The 23194-nt window shown below is 45.4% G+C and overlaps 1 protein-coding gene across 1 annotated transcript in view; it reads right to left on the reverse strand.

The window, feature by feature from the left end:
- The window catches only part of LOC135215279 (ATP-dependent DNA helicase PIF1-like), a 167145-nt gene that overhangs the window by 119397 nt on the left and 24554 nt on the right, over positions 1 to 23194 (reverse strand). Inside the window, exon 2 of the mRNA XM_064249824.1 lies at positions 14973 to 15119. Coding sequence (XP_064105894.1) covers positions 14973 to 15118 — 146 coding nt within the window. The 5' untranslated portion in view covers position 15119. The remainder of the gene's footprint in view (positions 1 to 14972; positions 15120 to 23194) is intronic.

The following is a 23194-nucleotide window of genomic DNA, read 5'->3' on the forward strand; positions in this document are numbered from 1 at the left end:
AAGATTTTATTTTCTCGGAATGTGCGCCATGTTAAGCGACAGTATTTACCATTTTTTTCTAGTAACTTGCACAAGCAACTTGTTAGAGAATTGGTCTGTAGTTATTTGCATTACTTGGATCTTTCCCGGGTTTGGGATAGGTATTATTATTGCTTGACGCCATTCATCAGGAAATAAATTTCTAAGCCATAAATGATTATAAAATTGCAACAAATATGTCTTCGCTAGAGGTGCTAAGTGGCAGATCATCTCAAAACAAATACTGTCACCTCCAGGAGCAGATTTATTGCTGTTAGTGAGAGCAAATTCCAACTCTTCCATATTAAATTTTCTATTATAATATATGTCTTCTATTGTTTCGAAATTTATTGTTATTAGTTCTATATTGTTTTTCTTTGTGCGGAAGTGGTCATCTAAATTTCTATCACTACTTACATTAGCTAAGTTTTCTCCTATTATATTACTTATTTCTTTTGGATCGAGTATTCTTTTTCCGTCTTTTAATATGGCATGTCTGGGGTGGTTTCACATGGGTACCATTTATTTTACGGATTTTTCCCATATTTTTTGTATGGGAGTATTATTAGAGAGATCTGATACATATTTCCTCCATGAAATTACTTCCCTGAATTACTTCCTTTTTAAATTTTGCTGATATTTTGTTGTATAGAGGCTTTAACGCTTCAATTTCTAGCAACAATATAGTCATTTTTTGTAAAGTACTTTCTAATATTGGTAATGTTTTATTTATTTTACTGAACTTTCTATTCAAATTATCCAATCGTCTCCCTATTGAGTGTTTTATATTTATTAATTCTGTCAGCTTTTCGGACCACCATGGAACTTTGTGTTTTGTTGGATGGGGTTTTGATTTTGGTATTGCTTTATCAGCAGCATCTTTGATGAAATTAACAAGAAACTTATTAGTTTCATTATGATCTTTCAGATATTCAAATGGCGGTATACTTCTAGTATGTATTTCATATTGTTCCCAATCTGCTTTAAAAATGTTTATAGTGAGGAACATGTTTAGCTGGGTTATTTTGTAAAAAGGAAATTAATTAATTATTGGGAAATGATCACTGGTGTACAAGTCATCAATTGTGTTCCAATCTAATTTGTCAACTATACTTGTTGAACAGAGAGTTAAGTCTACAGAGGAAAATGTTCCATGTGTTTTTGAATAAATGTGCTAACTTCATCAACATTTATACAACACATGTCATTTGAATCTATAAGTTCTTCTACTTTACTTCCTGTTCTATTTGAGTTTGAACAGTTACAATCCCATATTGGGTTGTGAGCATTAAAATCCCCTATTATTATAATAGGTTCTTTGGCATTTTTAACAAATTCTAACCAAGTTTATCAAATATCGTAATGTTTATTTGGTTTGGTTGTATAAATTATTTATATTATAAAATTATCGTTTTTAATTCGAATTTTAATACCTGATATTTGGAGGTCAGTAATGTTTACAGGTACTTTGTCATAACATACTTTGTTTCTGTAACATATATGGCTGTACCTAAATTTCCTTCTTCTTCCCAGTTGATGTTTGATAATTAAGGTATATTTACCTATTGTGGTATTGTATTATTAACATGTTGTAAACATAATATCATGGGTTCATATTCCTTTAATAACCTTTGTACTTCTCCCAGGTGTAATCTGGTCTGTAGAACCATTTACCGTTCCATTGTATAATATAATTATTTGAAAATATTATGTTACATCGGTCGTGTTTTGTCTTCTTTTTTTGTATTATCATCAATTTGAATTTTTCTAAAATTTTATTTACCACATTCAGTTGTTTATCTTTATAATATTTTAAGTGCTCAATACACATACATCCTTTTTCATGGGTGTTTAAATCGGTGGCCTCTTTCTTTCTATATTTCATAAAATTTCTTATAATGTTTGTTAAGCAATCTTTTGTTATATTTTTTGGTTTTTGTTTTTCATTGTACAATGCAATGAAGCAATCATACAGCCACATATGTTGTCATGTATATCTACTGTTTTATTTGCTCTTATTGTACAATTATTGGTGATGGAGTAATCTCATCACCCTTGGCATAGTCACCATCATCTATGGTATGATTCTCCTCCACTTCTTTGGTGTTTTGGATCTCTGCATCCATAGGTTTTATTATTATTTTAGGAGATAAAGGTATGTTCTTATTGTTTTGTTTTGTTCTTTCTTCATATCTTTGGTTTTTGGTTTGACTGATGTTTCTCTAATTATAGTTGGTTTCTTTGTTTTTGGTGGTGTTCTCTCCAAAGGTCGTTTTTTTTCTTTAATTTTCGGTACATCACAACTTCCTTCTTCCACCTCTGTGGTAGTATCTTCTTGTGTTTTCTATTTGCATTAACACGTCAAATGAATTTGATAGATTATCATCCAATTCACTAGCACCTGTTTCCTGATTCTTTACTATCTTAGTTTTTTCCTGTATATTACTAACTTCTTCAGACCTACTTTGCTGTATCTTGTTACTTCTATCTGTATGTTTTTTTGTTTCATACTGTTCCTGTTATAGAAGAATATGTATGTTTTCTTGGCCAGGATCTTGAATTCCTCTCACTTTTAATTCTAATTTAGCCTCAGCTATAGACATGCCTGTTCTTTCTTTTAACATTTTCAATTCCGTGTTGTATATGTAATACATGCATTCTTTGGATCTTGCATGATGGTTCTGCTCACAGTTTACACATTTTGGTCACCGCACTTCCATTGGTGGCGTGTTCTGTAGATCCGCAGTAAGCACACACCGGACCATTCCTACAATTCTCTTGTGTGTCCATACTTACTGCAATTTTGACACTGCAGTGGCTTTGGTATATAGGGTCTAACTCTAAATATTTTGTCCTAAAATTTTTATTTTTTGAGGTAGATCTGAACCCTCAAATTTTATTTTTTTTTGCTATTTTTACTACTTGTTTACTGCCTCTCTACTTGTCATGTCATACACTTCGCAATCCTCAACCTTGGGGTATCTCTTTTTGAGCGAGTCTAAAAGTATTTTCTTATTGAATTGGTTCGTCGTTGTTATCAGGAAGTACAATGGTACCCTGAATGCTGTTCATATTGTCATGCTTCTCCATTTTAACATTAATAGAATCTATAATTTTTAAAGACAAATAGTCTTGGCTGTGCTTGTGGCTTCTATAACCAAGTCTTCTCTCTTATTTTTCTGAACGACATTTCTGCCGTTGGATGTCTATTTAGTAAAAAATTTTCTAATTTCAAGGCCGATATTTTGTTCTGCTTCCATAGTTAGAAACCTTGACCAACTTCCACTCCCAAAGAGGGAGTCAAAGTGAGTCAAGGTTGGGTCATGCCGGTACTGAAGTTTCCTAGGTTTAGTATATGGTATTAATGTTTTAATACCAACCTGGTCTTTGTGATCTGAGCTTCCGTTAGAATGGTCCAAATCCGTGCCAGAAGTCGTGGGGGTATTTTTTAATTTTCCATAAAATAAAATTGTAAATTTCGTCCAGGATGAGGTCCCTCTCACCAAGGAGGCCCAACTGGGGGAGGAGCAATAATGTTACACAGTGGTAACTGCCCTGGGACACTCACCTGGATATACGCCATACCCACAATGCCTTAAGGGTCGTCAGTCCCATGAGATCGGGCCCAGCACTGCGGGCATGGCTTGACATAAAAATTTACAAATCGCTCAATCACGTCAGGTACTTTAGTTTTACGGGTGAAGTGGCATGCCGTCCAATTCCACCCTCCATCAAGTTAAAAGAGCAGTCAATTCAAATGTCCAAAATCATGCCAAGGTCGTCAACGAAAGAAGAAGAAGGGAAAGGGGAAAATTTATAAGAAGAGGACTAAAGGAGTTAAAGGTCCCAATGTTCAGTTGGATCCACAGCAAAGAGCATAGGCATAAAGGGGCATACTCTCTCTGCAGTGGATCCCTAAGCCCCCCACCTCGTCAAGGAGTTGGGATCAGGGGGGAAGAGAGCAAAGGTGAGGTTTTCCCGAAGGGAGACTTCTATGGTGATAACAGGATACAAAAGACGACTAGTTCAAGCCAAACTAGATGTTTCCAAAGCAGTAGCACTGGAGAGGCATTCAAACTCTCGGTGCTATCCATCCTGAATGGATTGACATAAGTTTGGTAAGATCCTAGGATTGAACCAAAAACATAGTCTCTTGGGTTCAAATTCCGAGTAGACTCCACCGAATTCCTCTTAATTCCTTGTTCATTCTGGTATAACCAGGAAGTAAAGGGAAAAAAAGAGAGGAGGATTGACTATTATTGCCTGTTCTTCTCTGTATCTCGGGGGTGACCGCGTACTGAGGCAACAGACCGTCAGGTCCATCCAGGCTGAGCCCCTCCCGAGACACTCTTCCTTCAGCAGCAGCACTTCCACAAGTAATATCATCGGGAATACCTGTTCCCCGAGTGTTTGGAAATCTCAGAAAACCAAACCACCCTTCGAATGCTAGAAATTCCAAGGAATTTAGTGGCTTAGCGAGACTCCCGAGTTTCGTAATAAAAATTACCGGGAATGTCTCTCGACAGTGTTTGGAAATTACAGGAAAACCAAAACACTGAGACACCAGAAATTCCAAGGAATTTGAGCATTTGGCGAGATTCCCAGTTATCGTAGTAACAATTATCAGGAATTCTCGTTTCGCCCACTCTGGACCGGGGTCTCGCCCAAGTGTTTACAGATTGTAGAAGACAGAAACACTTGGAGAGAGCTAGAAATTCCGAAGAATTTTAAGCGCTCAGCGAAACCCCCCAAATTTTGTCAGACGATCATCGGGTGGTGGTCCTCCTCAATTCCCATAGAAATTGAGAAGGAACGAGCAAGATCCTTCCTCAACAACGTGGACGTACGTCCAGTAGGACCCGAAGGTCCCTCCAAGAACGCAGTCCACTGAAACTGAATCCTACAGAGAGCGCTCTGCAGGATCCCTCCCATTCACCTCACCCCTCCCGGCATAGCCATAGGAAGGAGAGGGAATGGGGGAGGAAGACTGGACACTCTCACTCACCTTGCTAGCAGAACTAGCAGCAGGAGAAGTGAGTCATGGGCAGCCATCAACCTGCAGTGATGGTCGCTCTGCGAGTCTAGGAAAGTGTTACCATCTGGAGAAAATGCTTTCCCGAGGAGGGTTACGAAACTCTCTTACTGCAGGCGAAACTTCTGCTGCCACCGAGACCGTCGTCTGGGTGGGGCTGAGCATGCACCTGACAGGAGAGAGTCGATAACATCCTCTGACGCGTCCCAGTCCTCGTTGAGACCAAAACCTCTCAAGAGGACCGAAGTGGGAGCCCACACCGGTCTCTGCGTGCGCGGTCCAGCGGGACCGTCGCACGAACAGCGGTGATGGTCACTCCGCGAGTCTGGGAAAGTGTCATCATCCTCTCAAGCCCCTCCATGATCTCCTCTAATCACTTGAGCGTACGACCTGTCTGGTCCTAAGACCGATCTGGGCACATAGGCTCTTGTGGCTGAACCGTGAGAAGCACACTCCTTACGATACCTCCCGGTGTTTCCTGCCAAGGAGGTTGAAGGGACAGGTGAGGCAGATCAGACGCTCCCACTCTGTCTACCGGCAGAACCGGTGGACGGAGAGGGCTGCAGGTGATCACCAACCCACAGTGATGACCGGTCTGCAGGTCTGGACCAGCGATCTCCCTGCGGAGAAGAGCTGGAACGAGGATGGTAGTGTCGGTCTCAAGTCAGGGGAACTGCTACCAGCCGTGCGGACCGTCCGATCACTCTGGTGTGATCAACAGTAGGGTGACTGGTAGCGTCCACCAACACAGTGAGACCGAGCACCATCCTCACGACGCATCACAGTCCCAGAAGCAGCTGAAGCTGTGCCCGAGGACCTAGGGAACCTCCTCCCAGTCTCGACTCATGTACAGTCAGATGGGACCGTCACGTCTACCCTGGATACCGGGCGATTGCCGGTCTGGTGAGAGTCACCTGGGCAACTCTTACCATCCTTCTGCCACGTGCCTGGGTCATGACGGTGAGCGTACTCAGCGGCCTGGACCCTTGCAACCCAGTCACCAGCAGGTGACCGTACACTCAGTGACGCTCGCTGGAGAGCAACCGAGATGGTTCCTGGTCCGGAGGTGGAACCTCTAGAGCCAGGAGCAGAGGAACCAGCAGTGGCTGGTACCTCTACGGTCCCGGTCTGTCTCTTCCCTGGGTAAGGAGAGACGGGCACCGTTCCCAAAGGAACGAGAGGACCAGAGGAAGGCCCGCCTGTCTCACCGGAACAATGAGACAGACCCTTAGAAGTCTCTGTGCAAGACTGGGGGGGGGGCAGACCACCTTCTTCCACAGTTGGGGAGCTTTGGGAGGAGAAGTGGAGAAGGCAGCAGAAGACGACGATGAAGACGAAGACAAAAAAGATGACGACGTCACCTTCCTCTTCTTCGCCAACTTCCTCAGGACGGCAGAAAGTTCTCCCATCCAGAACAGGGCTGCAGCAGCTGCCGAAGCAGCAGGCCCCAGCGCAACCTGGGAAGGAGGGCCTGACGGAGCAGCTGTGGAGAGAACGCTTCCTCGAGGGTGGTTACGAAACTCATATGGCAGGTGAAGCGTCTGCCACCACCGAGACTGGTCGGTCACGTCGTCTGGGTGGGGCTGAGTGTGCACCTGACAGGAGACAGCCAATACCGTCCTCCGACTCGTCCAAGTCCCCGTCGAGGCTGAAACCTCTCAAGAGGGCTGGATGGGCAGCCTCCATCAGTCTCTGTGTGGACGGTCCCACGGGAACGTCACATCAACCCTGGGTAACGGACGATCATTGCGTGAGCGATCGCCGGTCTGACCATCCTTCCGCTCCATGCCTGGGTCTTGATGGTGAGCGTACTCAGCAGTCTGGATAGCTGCACGTTCACCCGTAGGTGACTGTACAATCGGTGACGCTCGCTTGCGAGTGGCCGAGACGGTTCCCAGTCCAGAGGTGGAACCTCTGGAGCCGGGAGAGGAGGTACCAGCCACCGCTGGTACCTCCATGGTCCCTGTCTTCTTCCGTGAGGAAGGAGAGACGGGCCCCATTCCCGGAGGAACGGGAGGACCAGTGGAAGACCCACCTGTCTCACCGGAGCAAGACAGACCCTTAGAAGTCCTGTGACAAGACTTCTTAGGGGGGAAGACCACCTTCTCTTTTATGGCAAAGCCTTAGGAGTCAAAGGGGAAAATATGATGATCTCGAAGAGGAGGATGACGACACTTGACAAACTCTCTTCCTCTTCGATTCCTCCAAATTCTGCCAGACTTCTACCCTCAGGAATAGATAAACATCACAGGGCAGTGCGTAGCTTCGTCCAGTGACGTAACTCCCGGGTAGTAGTGGTAAATGAATATGATTAACAGCAGGGGATCAGTACACACACTTGAGGATTGGTATCACAACATGCTACGACTCACAGGTACAATTCCAAGGTTAGGATAACCAATACGAAGAGCTATCCAACCAATACTGCTGTAAACACAATCACCAATGTTAGTCTGTAAAATAAGGAAAAAATGATTAAAGTAATAAGGATACTCCTCTCGCATCCCAGGGCACCGCCTTCCGAAGTGAGAGGAGATCCCCAAACACCAACATCACACGCTCCCTCTTCTACCTTCATCCGATAGTAAGTGAAAGGATGAAGGAGAAGAGAAATTACCATAAAAACAAAACAAGGACAAACCTCTGAAGTTCCCCTAGGTAATTCCCAAGCATAAGCGTAATTTTTGGATGAATACATGTCTCATTACAGGATCAATATCACTCACGTTAAATACATGTCTCATCCTCACGTTAAATACATATCTCGTCCTCACGTTAAAGGGCGAGAGAATGTAAATAAATTGTTGGCTTACCTTTGCCGCCGACTCTTTACACAGGTAGAAAGGTGGCTATAAAGGCTATCACAAAAAGTGGGTTTGTATATTAATTGAATTTAATATTAATATCAAACACCATATATACATAGATGGTGCCCAGAGGCAAAGTAGAGTGCAGACTGACAGGTGGGTAAGGTTTCCTCCACCTGTTAGTTATTAACTACCTTGTCAATATGTTTGCATGGCCATTTCCACTTGCACTTGAAGCTACATCCTAAGTAAAGACTGAAGGTTAGTGTTTGTCTAGAAACATTGCATTCTAACTCATACAGGAGATTGATAATAAGGACATTCTTATCTCAAAAATGAAAATACTAGTGGCAATGCACAAGATATAAAATGTTATTTTCATGATAAAATAAATTTTTGAACATACTCACCTGGTAGTTATATATATAGCTTACGTCCCTGATGTCACGGCAGAAATTCAAAACTCGCGGCAATCGCCGATTGGGTAGTCAGGTGCACCACCTGTGCGCCCTCTACCCAGGTACGTAGAACCGTTCCAACTATTCCTCAGATCTTCCATGCCCATAGTCTCTAGAGGGGAGGAGGGTGGGAATTTAATTATATATAACTACCAGGTGAGTATGTTCAAAAATTTATTTTATCATGAAAATAACATTTTCAAACATCTAACTCACCTGGGTATTAATATATAGCTGATTGACACCTTTGGTGGAGGGTCAGAGACAGCTATCATCGTTGGAACTGACATAAGAGTTAATCAAAACAAACTTACGGGTTCGTACCTGTTAAGGAAGCTAACTTCAATGATATCCTGATTCATTATGTCTGCTTTCCTTATGAGATCCAGCGATCCACTCAGGGAGCTGAAGACCTCTTGGAGACTGTCAACCGGTTAAACCTCTATGTGACTAGACTCCCTACAATACCCTTGTTCCGGGCGCTACCAAGGAACAAGTTGACCACCTGACTAAGGATCAATGATTGTAATACCAAATAGTCCCAAAGTAAGAACAAGGGTATTGGGTTATGGGATTTCAGGGGTAGACCCTTGTCCCATCACTGGATGAGCTGCTACGAACTGTCCCAACGCGTAGCAGTCTTCATACAGAGTTTGCACTTGCCCCACCCCAAATAGTGCGTCAACCAACATGATTTGCTTCCCCAAAAGGTTGCGTCCAGGATATTTTGAAGGGATCTATTCTGATTAAAAGCTACAGAGGTTGCATCGGCCCTAACCTCATGAGTCTTCACTTTTCAGTAGCCTGAGATCCACTTCATTACATGCTGAATGTGCTTCCTTGATTAAATGCCTTATAAAAAAGGATAGCGCATTCTTTGACATTTGCAGAGAGGGCTTTTTAACAGAACACCAAAGTTCCTCTGAATGGTCACGTAAATGCTTCGTTCTTTCCAGATGATGCCTCAGGGCCCTTACCAGACAAAGAACTCTCTCTACTTCCTTACCCGAGAGATCCGACAGGTTTGGAATCTAGAACTATTTGGTCCAGAGCTGAGAAGGGTGTTCGTTCTTCATTAGAAAACCCCGCTGTAGAGAGCAGATAGCATTGCCCTGTCTGAAACCTACAGCTTTGCTGAAGGCATTTCACTGACTTTTCGCTGTTGCTGGACTAATAAGAAGAGAGTTTTTCATGGTGAGGTCCTAAAAATGATGTTTTCCTATAAAGGTTTCGAACCTATCACTCATGAGAAAACTTTCAGGACTACGTCCAGATTCCATGCTGGAGGGGACTGTAGTCTCGATTAGTAGTGTCGAAGGATCTGAGAAGGTCTTGGAGATCTTTATATTCAGACACGTTTAAGTTCCTGTCATTGAAGACATCTGTGAACCTGGTTATGTATCGCTTAATGGTTGAGGTTGTAACGTTACGACTTCTCTTAAAGTCTGTAGCGAAGAGTCTCTTATTCTCCTATCCTATTGCAGCGAAGATTCTTCTTCTCGGCAATGGATAGGACATAAGACAGCGACACTCCATGGGGGTGTCCATGGTATGGATACTGGGACAATCTATTAGGATTAAGTAATGATTGTTCTGGAACAACCTATTAAGTCCACAGCGTAGACCGTTAACTGACTCGGGCGCTCTGACAGCTGCCAATTGACTGCGTTGTGAGGCAAGTTGTCTAAGCATCCGAGAAAGTCACGTGATCTTTGCCTTTTAAAAGGGTTATGCGAGAGACCATCCACAAATTGTCTATTTTTGTCACTGATGCTGGACGGCGAGGTGGTGAATCTCTTAACGAAGTGATGATTCTCTTAAGGCATGTGCCCAATAGGCGAAAGTCAATTGCCTTCTAGATACCGAGGTCCTTAATGGCAAGATATTCTCATAGTAGTTGAATCTCAGCTAAGAAGAAAACAACACTATGTTTCATTGAAGACTAAGGTGGAAAGTGTGTGCAACCTACGTCTTCACAGCCGAATCGAGAGAAGGATTCTCAAGATTCTGAACCTGTGCTTACAAAGGACTGAAAACGCTAACAGCTATTTCATTGTTGTTGTAATGAAAGCGGAGCGATTTCCAGTAATGAATAACACAGGGAAGTACTACTTCTCGTGGGCTGATCATATGGAAGTAGAGCTGGCAGGTCGGGGAGCAGGCTATGTCTTCCGTATATATCTGTCAATTCGGGGTGAACAATGAACAATTGCACCCCTCCGAATAAAAGATATTATAAAGACAAACTCAGATGTCTGCAGAAAAACATTCTGCATTCCCGCAATGTGATGCAGTGGGAGACTAGTAAAGACTTCTGTTACCGTGCGGTAAACATAAAGATGAAAAAGTCTAGAATATATATCTCTGTTGAAAGTTCTCGCAATATCCAAGGGGATGCAGAAGGTGTCTTCATATTTCAATAATCTCTTGTTAATCAGAGACCTAAGCCCGATATTGTTGGACAGAGAAAAAATTCGGTAGTCAATGACTGTAGGGGAGAGAGACATAACGAGAGCGTGCATCACGGAGAGCCAGCTAGTACTGGGGTGTCTTCTGCAGTACCCTAATCAGTTATTCCTTGCTCTCTAGCTATCCTGAGTTGCCAGGAATCCATTCCTTGAAGGAATGCGTTCGGCTAGAATAATCGAGCGTTAAAAAAGGGATCTCTTATGCTTGAGCAATTATATTTAAACGAAATGAATTTCGGTAAATACAAAAAACTGAGGTGGTGTTGTCATGATCATACCATTAGTATCTTAAAAATCGAAACTGGTAACTCCTGGGATACAGACAGTCCCGAGTTGCAGTTTTATTAGGATATTAGTCTCCCGGTCACAAACCGTAGAAATTAACTACGGTATGCGACTACCCCCCGGACAATTCAACTGCTTAACAGAATCATGTCTCGAGGGTAATATACGGCGTATATTTGTAGATTTCTTTATAACGACTTCCATCCTAAATTCTTTTCCCTTCGAGGAATGAGAATAAGGATTGGAAATCTAAACCCTTCCTTCTCTAGCCAAGAGAGTGAAGGAGAAGTCTTCCCTTAAGGAAAGCTTCAAGCCAAACTGGATGTTCGCTTTTGTATTCCAGGGTTGGTCGTCTACTGAGAGATATTCTTTACTTCAGTAGCAATTCTTCTTGCAAACGCTATTAATTCCAGGAATTCGAGCATTCAGCGAGGTACCCGATTATCGTAAAAAAAAACAATTATTGGAGATTCTCGATATTAAGTCCTGCGTGGCCTTTTGGGCTAAGGCAGAGTGGACCCAATTCACCAACTCTTGTGCTGAAAGAGCGCATAAAACAGGTCCAATGCAAACAGCAGTTCCGCATTTTGAATGGGTGTGACCCCATTCGAAAGGAAAGAACACATTTGGATTCTCCACTTCGGGATCCCGCAGAGAAAGAAGCCGCCAGTTCGTTCGACCCGTCTCGAAGAGCTTCGTCAATACAAGACATCAGGTGAACAAGCTCTTCTGTATCAGCAGACTTGAAGGTTTCTATTTTCTTCCCCAAAGATCACAGAGTCCAGTCTTAGAAAATTAAATACCCGAAAAGCTCTAAAAAAAAAAAAAAAAAAAAAACTTTTTGAGGAGGTTGTCCATTTCAGAGGTAACCAAAAAACATTTGTCTTTCCCATGGCCATCCGACGAGAAGAGTCCGCAAGACTCGAGAAGTCTCCTTGGGAAGACGCGGGAACTCCCAGACCGAGAGCCTCTCCAGTATCATACCAGATGCTAGATCTGGATGCTAATCTGGCCGGAGGAAATGAGAAAGATGTCTTTCCTTGGTCCCTCTTCGTATACATCCCTTCTTTCCTAATTTTCAACGCTCTCTTCGGAGAGCGTGATAACACCATCTTTGTAAAGTCGGACTTCTCTGTTGCCCTTCCTCTCGAAGTAGAACTCTGAAACGTGGGAGGGGAATGAGGGGCAGCTGGAACAAAGTTTTACCGGAAAAAAGTTCCAGTGAAAAACTTTCATAAGTCTTTTCAAGCCTGACAAAGGCTGTAGATCTCTCTGATTCTCTTCGTCAGAAAAGTCTTTCATCGGACGAAAAGGAGAGGGAGGGGGGTCATCCTTCCCTTCTTCTGATCGACCCATAACCGACGTAGCGATGTCATGCTTCGTTGGTGCTTCCGAAGAATCTTCTTGACGCCTGCCAGTGTCCTGGCGTCAAGAATCCTGACTCTCGGCTTCCTGGTATCAAACTTCATGACATTTGGCGTCCTGCTATTCAACTACTTGACGTTCGGCGTCTTGGCGTCCAGCCTCTTGACGCCTGGCGTCCAGCTGGCTTCCAGAATCTTGACGCCTGCTGTCCTGGAGTCCAGAATCTTGACGCCTGCTGTCCTGGAGTCCAGAATCTTGACGCCTGGCGTCCAGCTGGCTTCCAGAATCTTGACGCCTGCTGTCCTGGAGTCCAGAATCTTGACGCCTGGCGTCCTGGCGTCCAGCCTCTTGACGCCTGTCGTCCTGGCGTCCAGCTGGCTTCCAGCATCTTGACGCCTGGCATCCTGGAGTCCAGAATCTTGACGCCTGGCGTCCAGAATCTCGACGCCTGACGTCCTGGCATCCAGGTTATTGACGCTCGGCATCCTGTTGCTCAGAATATTGACGTCTGTCGTCTAGGTGCTGAAAAAACCTTGACGCACTACGTCCTGGCGTCCAGCTTTTAGAGGCATGACGTCCTGGCGTTCAGGCTCTTGACGCTCGGCGTCCTGTTGTCCAGCATGTTGACGTCTGTCGTCTAGGTGTTGAGAACCTTGACGTTTTAAGTCCTGGCGTCCAGCATTTCGTCCCAGCTTTTGACGTATGCTGTCTTGCTTGTAGCAGGCTGACAAGACTGCATTAATTAGGAGAGCTTCTACTGCAAGTCTTGCAGTAAGGAATATTTGCGGTCCAGCGATCCACCCAGGGGGCTGAAGACCGATTTGGAGAATGCTTCCTGCTGCTGGGGACAGACTGGGGAAGCCGCAACATCAATATCACTCTCTTCATCCTGTTTGGCTAGAGGCGAACGTCCTGAAGACGAATGCCAAACCGCAGGAGGAGGTGGAGAATGAACTGAAGGCATCCAATCGTCCGATACTTCCTTTCCTCCTATCAAAGACGACGGCCGCCTGTGCGACACCTTGCGTCTTAGTTTGGAAGGAGAGCAAGCATCGGAGTCGAAAGGGGAGCGGTCAGGAGTTGCAACAAGCACCGAAAGTCTCTCTTCGTCCGATACTTCGTTACCTCCTGCCAAAGGTGACGGCTGCCTGTGCGACATCTTGCGTCTTATATTGGCAGGAGAGCAAGTATCCGAAAACAAAGAGATCCGGAGTTGCAGCCTACAATTCTCGACGCTTGGCGTCTTGGCGTCCAGCCTATGAAGCCTAGCGTCCAGCCTATGAAGCCTAGCGTCCAGCCTCATCTGAGTACTGTGTCGTCAGACGACGGATAAAACACTTTAACCTCGCCTTTCCAATGGCAAGGGTGAGCGTCCTGGGCATCGTCAACAGGTACGCTCGAGGAGACGGCCGCTCGGGAGCTAAAGCCTCTCGCCTCCCTTCGTCGGTCGACTTTCCTTCTCACAGGGGTTGGTGAGCTTGGAAGAGGTCTAGGACTAGGAGCACGACAGGTCCAAGCGGTCGCACCCTCCACTGCACTTACACTTGCATTGATTTTAACACTGTAACTTGTGATTTTAAGATCTCTCACATTCGACCATGATTTCTCCCTGTTTCTACAGTGGCCTTTCTAAGGGCTTGAATGGTCGTTATCATGTCCTCTAAAGTTGGACAAACACCTGTATCAGTAGGGGGAATAGGAACTATTACTACGGAAGCAGGATCAATATGATCACTTGAATATTTATAGGAGAGCGAGACATACTACTCTTCGCTCTCGTAATCTTATTATTATTTTCAAACTTTCGCACATAGCAATAATATCCAGTCACATTCAGGTAAAAGAAAACATTTTTCTCATATCATCCAACTCACCACTCTTGCCTCTTACGACTATTCTTAACTGATATAGATAGAATAAGGATCTATTGAGGTTTTAGCAAGCCGAGAATTATATCCTCTCACCCACATTCTTACTCTCGAAGCAGAGTCAGACATTGTTTGGAAAATGCAAAAGAGAGATCAAGGATAAGCAAGAGTCAAAGCAATAATATTCTAAATCAAACATTCTTATCATCATCATTCATTATGATCCATCATCATTATTAAGATGATCCACATGTACCCAACAAGCGAAAGCCAAGGCCAAAGTGTACTTCCCCAAATAACTGTGAAGAAACACGGGCCAAGCGAGCGAACTTCCAACGACGTCACCGATGCGGCGGCAGGGAAGATCTGAGGAATAGTTGGAACGGTTCTACGTACCTGGGTAGAGGGCGCACAGGTGGTGCACCCGACTACCCAATCGGCGATTGCCGCGAGTTTTGAATTTCTGCCGTGACGTCAGGGACGTAAGCTATATATATAACTACCAGGTGAGTTAGATGTTTGAAAACCTAATATATTTACCAAACATCATCTTGGAAAAAAATGGCACGAAATCAAAGTATACAATGCCATACATGCATATTAAAATTGGCTGGAAATCAAAATGAAAAAAAAAAACACAATTGCACTTAACTTTAGCATGAGCTACTTACCGAAACTCATTACGTCCCAAGATAAGCTTCACTTGCTGATGAGAAACAGATTTCCTAACAGTCCCTCCTGGTGCAAGATGCTCCACTACAAGAGTGCACCCCAGAACAGGTGCCTGTAGGACTGCTTTATTTTCTGGTGTATTCATACTGAAAAGAAATATAGAGATTTACAAAAAAGAAAAAATATAAATTATAAGCTGAGAAAGTTCAATGAAATGACAGGCATTTATTAAGATCTTTTTGGCAAATATCACAATTCTTGAAAGTAAATTGTATTTTTCCTAACTATAAACTTGAGGTTCTTTACCCAAGGAATTACTTTCAGCGCCAGCTGGACTGGTCGTAAGATTTAATAAGAAGGTAGTTAGGAAGAGACTGCCTGTCCATTGGTCAGGAGTCCCGCCTGACTGGATGTAAACACTCCATTTTGCTTTAGGCCCAGGAACAGAGTGAGGGGTGGCATGAGGTGGGCCTATATGTAAAGGAACTCTGGTTTGTATAGTTAGAAAAAATGATATTGTTAAACTACAATAAAGTTTTGTACATACTTACCTGGCAGATATATACTTAGCTATAGTCTCCGACGTTCCCGACAGAATTTCAAATCTCGCGGCACACGCGACAGGTAGGTCAGGTGGTCTACCTTACAACCGCGCTGGGTGGCGGATGTATGAAACCACTCCCGTTTGCCTTGTCAGATTTTTCTCTTCCACCTGTCTCCTGAGGGGGAGGCTGGGTGGGCCATTAATCGTATATATCTGCCAGGTAAGTATGTACAAAACTTTATTGTAGTTTAACAATATCATTTTTGTACATGAACTTCCCTGACAGATATATACTTAGCTGATTGGCACCCTTGGTGGAGGGTAAGAGACAGCTAAATAATACAGGTAAGACGGGAAACAACTAATGTTGTAGGATATAAAAACCTGGTTTCTCACTTTTTCAGGATGAAGACTCATAGATACTGGTCTCTGAGTCTGCATTGCCTGGAGAGCTACAGCTAGGACGTGACCTGATGCTGAAAGACTCTCGGATCTACCACTGGGATATGTGATCCCCTATTGTGGTAGAATCCAAGTCGGATCCTGTTAGAGGGACCTTGTCCGCTTACCTAACAGATCCTTACCACTACCTCTGCAAGGAGCCAAAACCCACCAGACCACCTAACCAAAATACAATGGGTTAATATTACGACAAAAAGAGGTGCCTCCTGCAACCTCTTTCAAACAACCAAAAAACACCAATATAAAATATAGGGTAACATATAAAAAATTTACACAGGATAAGTTTCAGCTCCCTGCCCCAGCACCGAATCCGCCGATACGAAAGGACCCAAGGCGAAGCATTTGTCATATGTGATTTTTTACATCACGTAGGTAGTGGTTGCGAAACCGATTGGCATCTCCAAAAAGTCGCCTCCATCAAGTTCCGCACAGACATATTTTTCGAATGCAAAGCGAAGTTTGCATGTAACTCTCACCTCGTGGAGCTTTCATTTTCCCCTTTTCAGTAGCTCTAAAATGTTCTTCTTACAGGCAACATGTGCCTCTGTAATAAGGTTCTCAGAAAAAAGAAAGAGCATTCTTCGACATGGGCCGAGTGGGGTCCTTTACGGGCGGAGCCACCAAAGCACATCTTGATTAGCCTTTAAGTTGTTGTTCCTTCCTCTTAATGGAAATACTTTCATAATTCTCATAGGGCAAAGAGTTCTTCAGGCTCTTCCCCTACTAGAAAAGATACTACGAACTTCAAAGCTCCTGGCCAAGGCGTGATGGGTTTTCATTCTTTGCAAGGAAACCTGGAAGAAACGAACACCATAGAATCTTCCTTAAACCCTACATTGCCCTCAATAGCCTTGGAGCTCACTCACCCTCTTAGCTGTAGCTAGGGCCAAAAGGAAAGATAGTCTTCTTCGTCAGATCCTTGAAAGAGGCTAAGCCAGGAGGTTCGAATCTAGACGATCCAAGGAATTGTAGAACTACGTCTAGATTCCAGTTCGGTACCACATGAGGACGCTTAATGGTTTCAAATGATCTAATAAGATCATGCAGGTCCTTATCATCGGATATATTTAATCCTCTATGCCGAAATACCGCCGCCAACATACTGCGGTAATCCCTTAATAGTTGACACAACAAGATGACATTCTTCTTTGAGGAAAATAAGGAAATCCGCAATTTGGGTCACAGAGGTACTGGAAGAGGAAATGTTCTTCTTCTTGCACCAACGTCTGAAGACATCACTTTGACTGGTATACACGCAAGGTGGAAGGTCTCCTCGCTCTTGCGATTGCTTTAGCAAGCTGTTGCTGAAAAGCCTTTCGCTCTGACCAAACTTTGGACAGTTTGAAGCCATCAGACTGAGAGCGAGGAGATTTTTGTGTACCTGTCGAAGTGGGGTGTCTGAGTAGATCGCTCCTTAGCGGGAGCGATCTTGGAAGGTCCACCAACCATTCCAGTACCTCTGTGAACCATTCTTGGGCCGGCCAAAAGGGAGCGATTAAGGTCATTCTCGTTGAATCAGACTCTACGAACTTTTTTATGGTTAGCCCCAGGATCTTGAAGGGGGGAAACGCGTAGACGTCGAGTCCGCTCCAGTCTAGAAGAAGAGCATCTATTGCTAATGCCCTCTGGATCCGATATCGGAGAGCAGTAGGGATCCAGCCTCTTGTTCTTTGACGTGGCAAAGAGGTCTATGTGTGGCCTGCCCCATAACTTCCACAGGCTCTGGCATACATCCAGATGAAGGGTCCACTCTGTGGGAAGGACCTGATCTTTCCTGCTGAGGAGATCTGCTCTTACATTCCTTTCTCCCTGCACGAACCTGGTGAGAAGCTTGATTCCCCTTTCTTCTGCCCACAGAAGGTCTCTTGCTGTCTCGTACAGGGAGAAGGAATGCGTCCCCCCCTGTTTCCTGATATATGCCAGAGCTGTAGTGTTGTCCGCGTTGACTTGCACTACCGATCTTCTGACTTTGGGCTCGAAAGCCTTCAGAGCCAACCACACAGCCATCAACTCCTTTCTGTTGATGTGCCAGGCTACCTGGTCCCCCACCAGGTACCTGACACTTCGCTGGTTCCCAGGGTTGCCCCCCACCCCGTGTCAGACGCGCGGCGAACAACAACACCAGGTTGGGGGTCTGGGATTGAAGAGACAGTCCCTTCGCAAAGAGGTTGGGATCTGTCCACCATAAGAGATGTTTCTTGACGTCCTGGGATAACGACAGGGAGAACGTCAAATCCTGAGAACGACGACTCCAATTCCGATGAAGAAAGAATTGGAGCGGTGGTCTCAGGTGGCAACCTTCCTAGGGAAACGAATTGCTCCAGCGAGGAGAGCATCCCCAGCAGACTCATCCACTCCCTCACTGTGCATACTTCTTTCCCTAAGAAGGTTGTTACTCTCTCGAATCCTCGGGCTATCCTTTCCTGAGAGGGGAAAAGCCGAAAACTCAGAGTTCATCTGTATCCCGAGATACACACACTCTTGCTCGGGAATTAGTGACGACTTCTTGAAATTGACGAGAAGTCCCAACGCCTTCGTCAATTCTAGAGTTACTTGTAAGTCCTTCAAACAACGATCTTCTGAATTGGCCCTTATTAGCCAATCGTCGAGGTACATGGATATCCTCACCCCTTTCAAATGAAGCCATTGAGCCACATTCCTCAAAATCCCTGTGAACACTTGAGGGGCCCGTCGAGAGGCCGAAACACAGAGCCCTGAACTGAAAAATTTTTCCCCCCATCATGATCTGAGAAACTTCCTCGAGGAAGGATGGATCGGTACGTGGAAGTAAGCGTCCTGTAAATCCAAGGAAACCATCCAGTCCCCTGGACGAAGTGCTGCCAGCACTGATGAAGGCGTTTCCATCGTGAACTTCTTCTTTTCTACGAAGAAGTTCAGGGCGCTTACGTCCAACACCGGTCTCCATCCCCCTGAGGACTTCGGAACTAGGAAAAGGTGGTTGTAGAAGCCCGATGAACGATGGTCTGTCACTAGTTCGATAGCCCCCTTCTCCAGCATCTGATTTACTGCTAGATGGAGAGCTTGATTCATGATGGGGTCTCTGTACCTGGCCGTCAGTTCCCTTGGGATGGTCGTCAAGGAGGTCTTTCGACGAAAGGGATGAGGTAACCTCTCCTCAAATATAAAGGGTCCAAGGATCCGCCCCTTTTTGGGCCACCCAGACTTCTGCAAACTCTAAGATCTGGCGCCCTCCGTTGTTTGAAGGACTTGCAAGTTATTTGGGGTGGGGGCTTTAACAGACTTGACGAAAGTCTTACCCCTTTCTTGAAGGTCTACGACCTCTAAACGTAGAGGTTCTTGAGGAAGACGCCCATCGAAAGGGTTCTCGAACACTTGACTTTTCCATTCTTAGCCTTGGTAGGGAAGGGAAGGGCGAGGTTTTCTTGCCGACTGTGCCAAAAGGTCCTGGTGCTTTAGCCGAAAGCGATCTCGAAATGTCCTGCACTAGATGTTTAGGGAACAACTGAGCAGACAGGGGAGCAAACAGCAAAGAAGACCTCTGGGCAATGGGAGACCGACTTCGTTAAGAAGGAACAATAAACAGACCTCTTCTTCAACGATCCCGGGCCCCATACAGGGAGGCGATTTCACTCGCTCCGTCTCTTACCGACTGTCCATACAAGACAAACACACATGAGATCTTCTGGCGAAAATGACTCTGGCACTTCAATTTTCTTGGCTAGGACCCTCAACGACCAATCAAGGAAGTTAAATACTTCCAGCACTCTAAACATTGCCTTTTAGCATGTGATCCAGTTCACTCATTGCCCAAGTCGTCTTAGCAGAGTTAAGGGCAGCTCTCCTTGTCGAATCTACCAGCGCCGAAAAATCCGAATCAGCCGAAGACGGTAGACCCAATCCTAAGGACTCTTCTGTTTCGTACCAGAAACCAGAGCGTCCTGATAACTTCGAAGGAGGAAAAGCGAACATCGTTTTCCCCGCTTCTTCTTTGGAAGCCATCCAGGAACCAAAACTCCTCAGTGCCTTCTTCATTGAAAGAGTTGGCTTCATCCTCAACACAAGAAGAACTCTTCGCTGTCTTCGCCGTTGAAAAAAGTGAGTGAGGAGAAGGAGGAGCCGTAGGAGTAAGGGAATCCCCAAAACTTGCAAAAGTAGCTCTGTAAGCTTCTTGTAAGAAGACACAGCAGCAGAAGTGTTCGGTTCCTCATCCGAATCTTCTAGGACGTCTTTGTCGAGGCGAGCCGCGTTAGATCCTTAGGTGACGAAGGGATCCTAGTAGGAGTTGAGAGAGAGGTTGGAGAACGCCCTCTCTTAGAAGAGTTCACATCCACTGGAGAACGATGAGAAGATCCGGGTTGTCTACGATGAGACTCCCTCTTCGAGGTAGACGGAACCTCAGCAGAAGGAGAGTAGGGCTCCTACTCGAGAATCCTTGGAAACATCCACAGGGCGCTTACGAGGAGGCGAGCGCCTGCTAGACTCTTTGCGTCTATCCTGAGGAGAAGAGCGCCTATCGGGAGCGGAGCGCTTGAACGGCTCTCCATACCTGTCCAGTTGAGTACGATCAACGGAAGTTCGACTGGCAGGCGAAATGCGCCTACTAGGAGAAGGCTGCTTGCGAGACTCTTGACGTCTAAACAAGAGGGTACATTCCAGGAGAAGGGCGCTTCAAAGCTAACGAGCGCCTACCCTGGCGAAGGGCGCTTCCGAGATTCCTGGTGTCCCAAGAGACGAACGGTCAGGAGTGTGCACCTAGAACGCGGGAGAGCGCCTACACGGAGAAGGGCGCTTGAAAGACTCTTGTTGTCTGCCCCGAGGAGAATAATCAGGAGTATGACGCCTTAAAAGAGACGAGCGCCTACTAGGAGATCGATGTGCAGTAGGCTCTTGGCGCCTACCTTGCGGGGAGCGGCTAACAGCAGGCCGTCTATCATGCACACGACTCCTACCAGACTCTTGACGCCTGTAAGGAGAGAAGTCACGATCCGACACTCGAGGAGAGCGACATCTGGAAGAAGAACGCCTACTTGTATAAGGGCGCCTTCTAGGATCTTGAGGCTGCTGAGGAGAAGTCCCACGCGAGGGAGTTGAAGAAATAGCGTGATGAGCAGGTGCAGTGCGCTTACCGGGAGCGGGAATCCAATCTGGAGAAAAAACTTCTTTCTCCATAGAGCGTCCTACCGATGTTTGGCGCCTTGCAGTTGAAAGAGAGCAAGGAGAGCGAGGGCGCTCACGTGAGCCCCTACCTTCATACGAAACCTCCCCATATGAAGGAGAACGATCCTCTGAAGAGCGGCGCCTAGATCTCTTGATCGGAAGAGAAACGTCCTTCTTCCTACGTGATCTAACTGCTAAAGAATCTGCTAGCGCCGTGATCTGAGCTTGAAGTCCCGCGAGTACTCTCGTAGGAGAATCTTGTTGTTCTTTCTCGGATGCAGGCGCAGAGCGAGGAGAGCGAGAAGAAGAACGATCACAGGATTTCTTGGGTTTCTTCGCCTCCACCGACGATTCTTCCGGGAAAACCTCCGGACTAGAAGCCAAAGGACTGCAGGGAGCCTTCCAAGCCCTCTTCAACGGGCGCGACGCATCCGGGGAGTTCCAACCTCTCTTCGGAGAGGGAGAAGACGAAGAGGAGAAGCAATGGCGTAGGAGCTCCTTCTTGTAGCGATCCGAGGCAGCCTGGGAGTGTACTTCAGGATCTGCCGAGGGGACGCCTGACCGGTGGGGGTTCTCCCTAGCCCTCTTGCGGCTTTTGACTTTCCTACTCCACTGGAACTGGGAGTCTGGAAGAGGTCTAGGCCTAGAGGCACTAAGGAGCCGGTCAGACGCACCCTCCACAACACTGGGGACACTGCACTGATCACTAACACTCTCCTTACCTTCCAACTGACGAATCTTCTGATCCATAGAAAGAATCGTGGCTCTCAGAGCTGCCGCCTCCGAAGGCGAATCTTCGGCTTCGGTGCGGGGAGCAGGGGCTGCAACTTGGGAAGAAGGTTCTAATTCTACGTTAGTATTAGGATCCACATCCAACTCACTCATTCTAGATCTACTAGAACTTCTAGAGGAAGCCTTACGCACTCTATCACGTTCCAACTTCCTAACATAAGAAGAGAGAGCCTTATATTCTTCTTCATTCAATCCCTTACATTCACTACAAGGGTTAGCAAAAGAACATTCATTCCCCCTGCATTTCATGCAAACCGTGTGAGGGTCTACCGAAGCTTTCGGCAACCTCACCTTACATCCTTCATTCACGCAAACCCTAAACAAAAATGTTATTGTTAGTATACAATAAGGTTTTGTACATACTTACCTGGCAAATATATACTTAGCTATACGTCTCTGACGTCACGACAGAATTCAAAACTCGCGGCACACGCGACAGGTAGGTCAGGTGATCTACCTTTCCCGCCGCTGGGTGGCGGCTGTAAGAACCAATCTCCCTTTCCAGCCAGAATTTTTCCTTCCACCGGTCTCCTTGAGGGGAGGCTGGCGGGCCATCAATCGTATATATCTGCCAGGTAAGTATGTACAAAACCTTATTGTATACTACAATAACATTTTTGTACATGAACTTTCCTGTCAGATATATACTTAGCTGATTGACACCCTTGGTGGAGGGAAAGAGACAGCAATATAAATATGGAAAAAAGGGGAAAACAACACTAGTTGTAGGATGTAAATACAACCTTGGTTCTTACCTGTTTAGGCAGAAGACTTCGTAGTTACTGTCTATGAGTCTGCGTTGCCTTAAGAGCTTCAGCGAGGGCGTGACCTACAGCTGACAGACTCTTTTGGGTCTATCAAAGGGATTTGGTTATCCGCTTACTTGATAGAATCCGAGCAGGATCTGTCAACGGGGATTCGCCCACTTATATGACAGAACCCTAAACTATCATTGCAAGGAGCTCAAACATAAACCGATCACCTAACCCAATCTAATCATTGTTAGAGACTACGAAATGAAAAACATGCCTACCCGCATGTTCTTTCAAACAACCAAAAACTTACAACCTAACAAGGGGAAAAATATACTACAAAGGATATGTCTCAGCTCCCTGCCCCAGCACCGAATCCGCCGATACGTACGGGCCTAACCCGAAGCACTTTTCATACGTAATTTTGACGTCTCTCAGATAGTGGTTTGCAAAGACTGAGTTGCAACGCCAGAATGTTGCCTTCATAATATTACTCAGGGATATGTTTTTGTTAAAAGTCAATGACGTGGCA

This window comes from Macrobrachium nipponense, chromosome 5, assembly GCF_015104395.2.
Source record: "Macrobrachium nipponense isolate FS-2020 chromosome 5, ASM1510439v2, whole genome shotgun sequence".
Classification (NCBI taxonomy): domain Eukaryota; kingdom Metazoa; phylum Arthropoda; class Malacostraca; order Decapoda; family Palaemonidae; genus Macrobrachium; species Macrobrachium nipponense.